We start from the raw sequence: 12,622 nt of genomic DNA on the forward strand, positions 1-12,622 counted from the left end.
GTCCCCACGACGCTCGAGTAAATCCACATTTAGCCTCTCGGCCTCCCCTACTATAATTTTGTTGTAAAACTATTGTATAAAACATTTTTGATGTCTCTAATAGTTTTCGAGATATAAAGGAAAAAGCTGAATTCATAACGCTTAACACATAAGGAGTGATTTCACTTCCCTTCAAACCGTTTTTTGGCCGCAACTGATATTTTCTAAATTCATCTCTTTGTGTAAGCTATAAGCATACAAAGTTTCATTGAAATCAGAATTTGACACCTTGTGAGGTTCCCTTGTGAGATAGCAAAATGTCCGCGATTCTTGCACTTGAAATCTTTCTGAAAGTGCTCTGAAATATTTCGGTAACCTTTTAGAGGACTTTCAGATAGGTTTCAAGTACAAAAATCGCGGACATTTTGCTATCTCAGAGCTGTCTCAGAGTTTGCAGAAACATTTTGCAATTGCGAGCAGAAAGAAATTGTTGAAGATATTAGAAATTGTTGAAAATATTATTACAACCAAAATATGTTGTTACAAGCCGAAATTATTATTATAACTAAAGTTATTATTTCCACTCGAATCGTTGCTACAATTAGATTACAGACAATAAAAGGTTCGCTAGACGCTATTAACATTCTACATATATGCCGCCAGAGAATGAACCTTGAGAGTGAGCAGTGCTGACTGGTTTTTTTTTATTATAGTTCGTGTATAGTAGCGGAGGAAGGAGGAAAGAGATTGAAGAAGAATTCCACCGGTACTAAATATGGATAGGCGGAATTCGGGATGAATACAGGTATATCAGAGCGAAGAGGGAGAGCGATAATTGCACGCCGTATTTCCTGTTGATCGAAGTAATGGGACCCAACCGTGTAAGTCCCCTCGGGAATAGGTTCGGTAGTTCGCGGGTAAATAGAAGAACATGGAAGAAAAACTTACTGTTGCGGTAGGCTTTGGTTTTCTGGGTTAGTGTCCTGGTCTTGGAACAGCTCGCAGACAAACTCGTTCTTGGTGCAATAGACGAGGTCTTCTATTATACACTGAACAGATTCTATGTATCTTATTTGAAATAACTGATGGACTGCGAGTCCATCAGTCGCCGATCGGTGACCGTTAACTCTCGCATTTTTTTCTCGCGTCTTGTCTCAACGATCACCCTATTAAATGATCTCGAAACGAGGAAATCGTGGAGTCCTCCCGGACGTAACAATATAAATGATACAAAATTATAATGTAGTTTGTAATATATATATATATATTTATTTATTTATTAAATATTGTATATAAAATACTCTCTATATATATATAGACTACTAGTGATCACAGAGTGATTAGACTTTATAAGAATAAGTAATTTGTCAAACATATAATTATGTTTTTGATCCGAACTTTTCGGTTTAAATTATCTTTTGTAATTTAAAACTAAATATAATTTGTATTGAATAATCATAAAAAATAAACTTACATTCTTATTGTTGAAATTGTACTTAAAATCAGTGCCCACACAGCAAATGTATCAAAAATACATCTTAGAGATATCTTAAGGATATCTATCGGATGTATTTCGAAAATTTTTACTGTGTGGGTAACTCATTAATCATTTCATTGATTGTTTTCATTTTCAACATTAACATTAAATCTCTTGCAGTATCTTTATCCATGCGCAGAATTTGATTTTTTTCTACATAAAAATTCTGCCATTGTTCATCCTCAGCAGTTGGTCTATTTCTACGTAACAATCGGTGACCATCCCAGTCTTTTGCGTTGTTCAATATGCTTCCAATTGTTGAAAAGTAGGTTTTGTTTGTCATCTGTACCGGCTGGGGATCTAATTTCCACAATTCATTGGTCTTCTGTAATTTACGAATACAATTAAATATTATATAATTATACATATGATACAAAAATATGTAAAAAATTAGCACACATACACACACACTCACACATACATGTATATACATATACCTCGACGCACAAAGAGAACGTAGTCTCTTTGAGAACTTCCTTACTATTAACTTTCTTCACTGCAGTATAGGCTAACGCCACCTCACTCGACGTCTATTTTTTTAATACATTAGTTAAAGATTAAAATCGATTTATGTTGATATTTAGTAATTTAAGGTATCAAAACCTTGTACTCTAACAACTTAAGCGCATAATCATATATACATCTCATTAGGGGATGTAAGCATATGGCGTAATTAAAAAAAACTGTCCAACTATTTTGGTATACCCTGTATCAATGAGCTGAAAAGTGGAAATCATAAGAAGACAAGACAATAAGAAGCAATAAATTATTAATAATAAATTATTAAAATAATATATTTATATTATTAAAATAAGACTGATGAACAAATTACTGCATCAATCAAAGTATATTTGAAAACTCTATAGGAAATAGGAAATAGCCATAACGGTCGAAACTAGATCTTTTAACGCTGAAATAATTCAATTTGAATTTGTATATACTATATATAAGTGCATACATATATACTATATTTGTAGTCATTCGAACTGCGCGCCGAAATTTTTTTGGACTTAAAAACGCAGCTAAATTACTGAAATAATATCACAATTAAATTATGCTCAATAGGCATCTATTAAAGAGATCTTAATATGCAGGAAATCTGAAAATAAAATTAATTTGCAGAGTCAACAACGGCGCAAGGTATGCTTTAACATTATACACCGTTATATACTCTGGTAGAAATGTATGTAGTTTTCCTAGGCACCTATTCAATTACTATCTAATTCAATTACTATCTAATATTACTGTATTCTCGTTAATTATGCCAATAGTGAGTAGGAAATGGACAAGAACTTGATAGAGTTTTATTCTGTCCATTTCACGAGCAGTTGGCTTGCTTATTAATCAATTTAATATCCATTATTTTTTGTGTTTCTATGCAGTAAATGCAGTGGCGTAACTAACGACCCCGCAGACCCTGCGGTGCGGGGGGGCGCACCAAAGGCGGGGGCGAAATCTCAAAGTATCATCGTCAAATTGACGATTTGACGCCCCGTAAGCCGAGTGGCGAAATGCCATTTCGGAAATGGCCATTGTTACCCTCGGTTAAATAAAAAAATTTTGTTTTTATCACAGGCGTTGAAATTTTACCTTTATTTTATGGGGTGACCTTCGTGCTAAAATTTCATTTAACGCCCTGAAAACTATACAATCACGAATTTAGTAAATGAACATAGTCAGCGCCATTGTAAAGAATATACTTGATCACTTACAGGAAAAATGTTTTTTTTTCAATTTTTTTTTTAAATAAAAATAGTTTTTAAACAAATCAAGTTGTGAGCAAAATCTTCGTGGTTTTCTTGTCGTTTACAAAAACTATATAAAATGAAGAGTATGATCGCATCTAGGTATCATAGTATTAACAAATAATTTTAATTTGTAAGAATCTGTGATTGATTTTGTTTGAACTAGTTACCTACATGAAAATTCATGCATGTATATGATGGGCAGTCTGCCCAGGGTAGATATTTATTTTGATGCGTTACCGTATCGAAACATTTGCCGCGCGGTAAGTGAAAAATCGTGTCGTGACGCGACGCTGCATAATACACGTGGAACCTTTTCAAGGTTCAAATGCAAAAAATTAAGGCGGAAGAAAAGGGGGCGCCTAAATAAATTTGCGGGGGGGCGCACATAGGCTTAGTTACGCCACTGAGTAAATGGATTCAGATTTTACGCAACTTTTGTATGCAGTAACTGCAAATAAAGCGTTACATCCTGATTGGATACATCCGAAGTAATTTTCCTTCTCAGTTACTAGATAGAAGTTGGTATAACTGTTTAGTAACTGCTCAAAAATGGTATGAAATTTCTACCAGAGTACTTTCGAAATTTTAATTGCGATTTGGAAAATCATGTGTTACATATAATATATATTAGATCTATCCGAAAAGTTTATATTAATATATTAATTTACGTTAACTTTTTAACTATACAACGTGCTTGAAATGGAAATAGACTATGTGCGGAACGATATTCATAAAAATCAATAATAATTAATAATAGTACACTTCGTGAGTGCGAGCGTGGCGTAACAAGCAGCGCTCGAGACTACTATGTCAGAGATCCCGGGTTCGATCCCAGGCAGAACCGAAAAATGTTTTCGAACGCTCGTAGCTCCTCTCGGAAGGCAATGGCAAACCACCGAGAGTATCTTTGCCAAGAGAACTTCTCTAATAATCGTCGTTCGGAATCGACGTTAAACTGTAGGTCCCATATGGCTCTGTACAACCAGCGTGTGTATCACAGGCATATGAGAGAAGTCACCACGCTCGGCTACGAGCAATATGAATGAGGATGACATCTCGGTTACAATAGCTTGTCGCATCACCTGCGAGGTACTATTGTAAGAAGTAGGCCTATTCCACACAAATGTACACATATGTATTTGTTATATAATTGCTTCAGCCAGCGATTATATATCTAATACAATGAATTAGATATATAAGTTCGGCAATACCACTGTCAGGAATAAATTTCACGAAAAGAAAAAATAGACGTCATCAATAGAGTTTATAATGGTGAGTCTGAGCTGCTGTGGCACGCGACATGTGCTAGAGTCCATCCTCGGAGGACGGTGTAAGGCGGAAGAAAAAATAATATCTCAAGTTAACAACATAAAAACTTCAATATACTTGCATCATCCCCTTAGGGTCGACTCTGATGTCGCGTGCCACAGTAGCTTTAGATTCACCATTGTGAACCCTATTGATGGCATCTATTTTTTCTTGAGGAGGCCTCAACCGTCGCTTACTCGCGATTCATTTCCCGGCATCGTATCTCTAGATGAACTCGTACTCGGCCCAGGATCGCTGACGTTCAAGTTGCTCTTATATAGTTATTATAGTAACTAGTTGAAAGTAAAAAAAAAAAGTTAAAAGTTAGTAACTTTTAACTTCACTTAGTTAATTTTAAATACATTAATTTTTTAACTAATTTGGTTACTTTTAAACTTTAATTTATTAACTTTTTTTAAATTGAAAATTTTTTTAACTCTCTAATATTTTTAATATTAATAATATTAAAAATAATATTGCTAATATTTTTTTTCTATAAAGTCTTTCACGCGTTAGAGAATTAATATCAATTTTTAGTATTTACTGATATGTATGGAGCCTTTGAAAGTACTTTTTTTCAATAGAGTTATTCATAGTTAGTTTAATTAGAAAAATGGCAAATTTTCATTGAAACAATACTTACAATCGATAGAACCGGTTTTGTAAAATATACCAAAAACTCCTTTCGCTTTGTCAATTAATAAATAACCCATATACCTATTTAAAAATAAATTATGTACAACAAAAAACAAAATAAGCTATAGCTGCAACTATCAAATTAATAACATATAAAGATAAATATGATTAAATTCTCCCCGAAACAAAGGGTAATTTTCAGTATATTGTGTTGGATATTTATGTAAAACTGATAAAAAATTAACAATTAAATTGCAAAGATATGTCTCTATAATATACGTAAAATACATAAATGTATATAACATGTGTCGAAAGTTGAAAAATGCAATTTATCAATATAAGTGATCAAAATATGATATCCTATAGGGACATTTTATATTAGTACAATGATAATTACAAATATCCTAAGGTAATCACATGGACGATTTAATGTTTTGGATCAGAATGGGATCAATCTGATCAAATTAGGATATCCTAAGAAAATACATTGCTATTTGGGTACCCGATCTTTCATAGGTGAAAAACTGAAGAATCTGCGTATATAACTTAAGAATTCAAACGTAATTGATTATTTTAATATTAATTACGCATGAACTTATAGTTGCATAAACTTATTTTATTTAATTAATTACAAATGATCGTAACTCGTAAAAAAATATTAGATTCATTTAGCCAATAACTAGAAATGTACTTAATGATTCCGAAAATGTTTCATGATAAATTGATATTAATATAAAATTCGATCTTTTACTCTGACGCTGAAGGTCGTTATAAGCCGAATTTTAATTGATAAAATATAAAGAAAATATATTTTGATTTATGAAATATACATACCTTTTGCAGTAGATCAGTTAAAAAGAAACATCTATTCATTTACATTGAATTTTAATATATAATAAGGAAATAGCTAAATACGAAAGGAGATTTTATATACTCTCAAATTATGTCGTTAATTCCAATTAGAGTAAAATAATTTTAATTGTTTACAAATTGCGGATAATGAATTATAATTGAGTTCTCTAAATTATCAAGAGCACAGCAAGAATGTAAATTCTTAAATGACCATCGGAAACATTTATATTAACCGTTTGATGGTTCAACAGAATAAATTGATGATTCAACAGAATAAACCATTTGATGGTTCAACAGAATAAACATAATTTTTCAAAGGGTAACTAGGATGTTGTTATATCGATCACAGGCAAAATTTATCTTTCCATTCTTTCTCTTATGAATGAAAGATTTTATTTTATTTAAATTTAATTGTCAATAATCAATTAATGTTCTATTAACATCCGTGAGCTTTGATCTTGAATAAAATTATGTATTGATGTGTGGTCTAGTGGTCCTATTGGAGCGTGACTGATTTGTATCAAATATGCGAATATACTCGAGCATTTTATGAAACTATCCTTCGCATGCAAAACAAAGAACAAAATCTTAATTTTAATATAATATATTATCTTTTATAATATAAAATCTTAATTTTTGACGTGAGAAACACGAGATGATTTAAATGCAATTCAATATCTATTTACGACACAGACTTTCAAAGATTATCGAAATAATCAAAATGATAATCGCGATGTAATACAGCGTAAAAATGAGAGATTTATAATTATGTAGATGCTTCAGGAATAGGAAGTAGGGAATGCATCAAGACAATTTATTAAACACAGAATTTCTCAATGACGATGATATCACAATATCAAAACTTCATGTAGTTAATTTTTGGAACAAGAATCAACGATGCAGCCGAGTATATGATTAAGATATTTTTTCACTTATGCTTATATTTATTTATTAATTTTTTAGACGGAAGTCATCAAATTTGAAAATTTAATAAAAATATTCACAATGAGCATTCCTTCTTTCTGTCTCCCATACGTACTAATTCATGCCTTCTCACTCGATTACATATTCTCTCGTCCGATTACATATATATTCTCTCTCTTTCTCTCTCTCTCTCTCTCGCACTCTCTCGCACTCTCTCGCACTCTCTTACACATTCGCTTCCGATCAAACATTCGTCTCTGTTACCTGCATGGCCGTAACATTGGTTGTGTCCAGAAAATACAATACTTAATAACTTTGAAAAACATATTGATGCAGATCTCGAAGTACATTCAAAGTATAATGTTATATTACGCCAGTATATTATACTTAGAAATATACTTGTTCCAAATGTTAATCAAAAGTTATATCACTGTTGTGTTTTCTGTGCACAGCTATTCATGAGCTTAATCGCAGGTATCGGCCAATATTTTTTATCGCTATTAAATTCATACCTTTTCAGTATGTGGATGTGTCCATGTATATATTAAATGTGTGTATGTGTGTGTATGTGTATATGTGTGTATATTACGTGTGTCATGTGTATGACGGCAATATATGTATGTCGTGTTAAATGAGCTGGGTGTGTACGTGTGTTACATGGCTACGTGTAGTATAATGTATATGTACATTCAATTAATAATTATTATTAATAACAACAATAATTAATACGAATAGAAAATCATGTTTCACGTTGTATGACTTAGTTCGCTGAACATTAATTCTTCAGTAAGTAGTAAAGTCGTTCAACGATGTTCTGGATTATTCAACATGCATGTTCGTCGGTCAAGCAAGGCCTTTTTTTATTACCACGACTTGCTCAGCTTCCATGAGAAGAAGTTTTTCATAGAAAAGCTTTTAGGATCTTTCGATTTTTAAGTTAGTGATTGTTGTTTCGATCCATCGCAACTGCTGATAACAATACACGAAACTGTGACCTTTTCACTAAATGTAGTTTCACTTGTTAAAGTTACGTTAACAGAGTCATGTCTCGCAATTAGCGAACCGACATACAGTATCATTCGCTTGAGTTCATCTTGTTTATGTGGATTCAATCCAAGATGACAACCATTTCGTCTTGACGACCTGCTCTTTGGAGGTGAAGCGGTGGATTCAGGGGGAGCGACATTCTGCGCCATGGTTTGCGCGCTGCTCTTCGTAACTCCACCGAAGACAGAGCTCTTCGAGCTCTTCTGCAATTTGATAAATCGAAAGAATTAGCACAAATACCAAATGTATACGTTACATTATAATCGCAACTACTAGAATATTGCGATAAAGATAAAAAATTCTTATACCAAAATTTATAAATATTAAGAAACATAAAAATCGAATTGAAGAAATGAGAATAAACAAATCGCAAATAATATATCCGTTCCTTTTTGCATATAATCTTTTTTTTTAATCTTTTTCAATAATTGATAAATTTATAATCAAACAGAGATTAAAGACTTCTTCACACTTATACACTGCTCTACATGAATTTTCTTCGAAATTGGTTTATGTTTATCTTCAATATTCCATCTGACTTTTATACTAACTTGATCTGTTCGGTGGCACGGAAGTAGACGTCATCGGGTGCATCCATCCACGACATGACTTGCTTACGTGCGTTACTTCTGGACAACGGCGGACCATGAGGCAGCGGATGAGAGGCCCTGCCGTTAAGAGGCGGCGCGAGAGGAAGAACTGCGGGCGCGGGATGTTCCAGCGTATGCTTCGGATGCAGTTGCTGTGGATGATGAGCTCTTTTCGCAGGCGGTGCACCAGAAGGAAGCCCTGCGTTCAGAGCGATACCTAAAAACGAGTAAATAAAGACTCGCGACAATTTTAAAGAATCCTTGAGTACAATCAATTTTTTTACAACATGTTAACGATCAGCTTGATATCGCAATGTCACTTGATATCACTTAATATCGCTTGATATCAAAAATATGATTTCCTATTTATTTAACATATGCTAGTGTACAATTTCAAAAATCCTATTTATCAGTTAATAATCGTTACTGGTTTACGATCCTTTCCGCTAATAATTCTACGTAAAGAGAGAGATATACAAGTCATTTTATTACCCACAAATCTTTTTATTACTTATAACAATTTAATAAAATATTTTATAAATATAAAAATAAAACATTTTGTCTCTATTCGATAATTGATTCTTATTATTATTAATCACCAATAAAATAGTGCGAATTAAAATAATGAAACTTACCATCTGAACCGTTAATTTCGTCGAACGATCTTGGGCGTTTCAAGATATTTTGTTGGGTCGACATGACAGGCTGGAGCTGGGGTGGCGTCAATGTGAGCCTGTCCACTTCAGGTTTATTTGGTACCCTCTCGTACAAAAGACTGCCGTCTACAACGTTATACTTTATGTTACCAAATAATAATGTGTATCACACACACATGCACATGTATATAAAGATAATGAACTGAACTGTGAGCTTCACCATATCTCTATCAGTGATAAAATACTTTGTTTAGTGTAATTTCTTTCCACATTGTATAAAATTATTTCACACAACACAAGAAATAAAAATATTTATATTTATATGTTCCCGTTGTATATATCACGTTATATAATATCGTACCTTAATATTTTTATGAATAATGAGATAAATCAATTGGTGAAAGAAAACACACATAGTTGCTTATTTAAAAAATTATCCATTTGCATACATATTTTTTTAAAGAAATTATGTGTTTTCTTTCCACCAGTTGATTCATCTCATTATTTTGTTCATAAAAGTATTAAGGTACGATTATCAAAAAATTAATAGTTTTTAGAGTTATTTACACTTTATAACATTTTATGTCATATATGCCAGAATAAAGTATAAAATACTTTATTCTCGTAAACTATTGGTTTCTTGATACCATTCCCTTAATGCTTTTATATGCAGAATAATTAGAAGAATCATATTGTAATGTGTAACAAAAATCATACAATTCCATAAAAAAGTGGAGATGATCTTGAAGCATAAACAAATATGATCTTGAGAAAAATTTCTTGCTCATCATAATATATGTTCCTTCAAATCGACCAACTTTTTTCTTTCGTATTTTCTCGTATCATTAAAAACAACGAAGATATTTTAAATAATCGAGTTAAAAGAAACATCCTGTATTATTGTGTATGTATGTAATTAAAATAATCAAGCGTGTTGGTTAATTAATACAATGATAAAGTAATATTTCCAATATGACAGACAATTGTCACACTTTTATTAATAACACTAGTTTACAAAAAATTTTTTTTTCAATTACTTTGGACCGGACTACGTGTCTTATAGATTTTTAAATGCTAAAAACGATGCCGCAAACAAAAAAATTCTAGCACGTCAGATTTCCAAAATAATTGAGGTTTAATACTTAAAAAATGGCTTTTTTGCGATATTTGACATTTTTTAATAAAGAAGGTTAACGTTAATCTTGAAATTTCGATTAGGAGTCATGAATGTATTGTTCATCCCCTATAAAATACATTATTTTTTATTTCAATACCTTACTTTTTAGCCATGTTATGAACGATTAAAGATAAGAGCTATTTTGAGGACCGCGGCAACGTCATATGCGCATGCGGTAACGCTAAAATCATTTTAAAACAACACGCGCATACACACACACACACACACACACATAGAGAGAGAGGGGGGGGAGGGAAAAAGAGAGAAAGGGGAGGGGAGAAAGAGGGGAGAGAGAGTTGTTTTATGAAAGATATGTAGTTGCATATTGTTAATTGCATTTTTTTTTAAACAACGATGTAATTTTATTACACGAATGGATTAGTCTCATAATTCTCTGTACATAAAAGTATTAAGGTACAGTTATCAAAATGTGACCCTAAGAAATTAATCCGCATACAAACATGACGCTGCCGGAGTCACCATATTCAAAATAGTTCCTATCTTTAATCGTTCATAACATGGCTAAAAAATAAGGTATTGAAATTTAAAAAAATGCATTTTATAGAGGATGCACAATACATTCATGACTCCTGATCGAAATTTCAAGATAACGTTAACTTTCTTTGTTAAAAAATGTCCAATATTGCAAAAAAAGCTATTTTTTAAGTATTAAACCTCAATTATCTTGGAAATCCGACATGCTAGAATTTTTTCACTTGCGGCATTGTTTTCAGCATTCAAAAATCTATAAAAGACACGTAGTCCGGTCCAAAGTAATTTTTTGCTGTAAACTAGTGTAATTTTATAAGAATTTCATTTATTACTTATCGAAAAATGTTGAGACTACGCTGAAAAAAAATGCTGTTGATTCAATTGAAGTCTATATTACGTGCTGTCACTAACATAAGTAATTAGTTTATGTATATTTATATTGACATAAAGGCATAAATTATTATTTCAATAATAAGGCCTTTATGTCAATAAACAATATACATGAATTAATTACTTATGTTAGTGACAGCCCGTAATATAGACTTTAATTGGGTCAACAGCATTTTTTTCTCAGTGTACCATCTCGAAAAGTCTTATACTTACTTTATCTGATTTCTAATTTTTTATGACACATAAATTTTTTATGATACAAAAATTCAAGCTTGCCGCTGGCTCAGTGCTCCCAAAAAAAGTGAGAATAATGAGTTTTGTATTCGAAATAGAGAAAAAAAAGTGAATTTTTTTTAAATACTGAGCAGCAAGCTAGTAGTCTGTTTTAGATTTGATTAAAATTGTATAGAATGGTATCTAAGGATTAGCACTTTATTATTTTGAATATATTATCCTGTGACGGTGATACTTTCATTATTTAATATTCCATTAAATTTAAAGGCACTTTTGAATTTTAAAAACGATATCGTTAAGAATACACGTTTCAACACGTTCGGCAGAGAAGAGAACAAACAAAGTTCTATTAACAATAGCATCTAAATTCAGAAACTCTGAAATAACTTAAGAATGAAACAAGTATCTGGAAACAAAGTTATTATTTTTAAATTAAATATATCATTATTTAATATATTTAGTTTATTAAGATTCTATAAGTTTATTTAAATCTTTCATAACTAATAAAATTGGAACATATTTAAAACTTTATAGCATAATTTTCCCTTAATATTGGATAGAGAAGGAAAAGTTTTGCGGCATTTTGTTAGCTCAAAATTATATATACAATATCTTCGTTAAAAACAAAGAAAATTTAAATTTAAAAAATGATTTTAAAGCTTGAAATCTCTACTTTTGAATGGTGACTATATTTTTTGAATTTATGTGAGTTTTGTAATTTTTATATATAGAAAACTACGAACTGAAAAGAAGGAAAATTTTTTTCTCACTTTGTGGGTCTGCCAAAAAAAATTGCGAAAATTTTTGACTATCTATATCATGAAAGTTTGGAGTTTTCCTTACAAAATCGTTTTTTAAAAATGTTTCTACGATTTTTTGTTCTTCAGTTATTGGCGAGTTAAGTAAAAAGGAGCATTCGACTTTGATTGCTCATAACTCCATTAAAAATCATCGTACTGGAATTAAAAAAACAGATTCTTAAAGCTGAAACGTTGCTCTATTGAGTGTGTGTATGTGTGTGTGTGTGTGCGTGCGTGCGTGCGTGCGTGCGT

The 12,622-nt window shown here is 31.7% G+C and overlaps 1 protein-coding gene and 1 long non-coding RNA gene across 3 annotated transcripts in view; one reads left to right on the forward strand and one right to left on the reverse strand.

Moving 5' to 3' along the window:
* The first annotated feature begins 7,463 nt into the window (after window positions 1–7,463).
* LOC108767629 (uncharacterized) overlaps window positions 7,464–12,622 on the forward strand; it is a 7,635-nt gene continuing 2,476 nt past the window's right edge. Inside the window, exons 1-2 of the long non-coding RNA XR_001940442.1 lie at window positions 7,464–7,538; window positions 10,751–10,752. This is a non-coding gene — a long non-coding RNA (uncharacterized LOC108767629). The remainder of the gene's footprint in view (window positions 7,539–10,750; window positions 10,753–12,622) is intronic.
* Window positions 7,537–12,622, reverse strand: part of MTA1-like (metastasis associated 1-like) — a 15,226-nt gene continuing 10,140 nt past the window's right edge. For both annotated transcript variants that reach the window (XM_018517599.1, XM_018517598.1), the window contains 3 exons: window positions 9,257–9,403; window positions 8,583–8,838; window positions 7,537–8,234 (listed from right to left, as the gene is read on the reverse strand). In XM_018517599.1, coding sequence (XP_018373101.1) covers window positions 8,093–8,234; window positions 8,583–8,838; window positions 9,257–9,403 — 545 coding nt within the window. In that variant the 3' untranslated portion in view covers window positions 7,537–8,092. The remainder of the gene's footprint in view (window positions 8,235–8,582; window positions 8,839–9,256; window positions 9,404–12,622) is intronic.

This window comes from Trachymyrmex cornetzi, unplaced genomic scaffold (assembly GCF_001594075.2).
Source record: "Trachymyrmex cornetzi isolate Tcor2-1 unplaced genomic scaffold, Tcor1.1 scaffold700, whole genome shotgun sequence".
Classification (NCBI taxonomy): domain Eukaryota; kingdom Metazoa; phylum Arthropoda; class Insecta; order Hymenoptera; family Formicidae; genus Trachymyrmex; species Trachymyrmex cornetzi.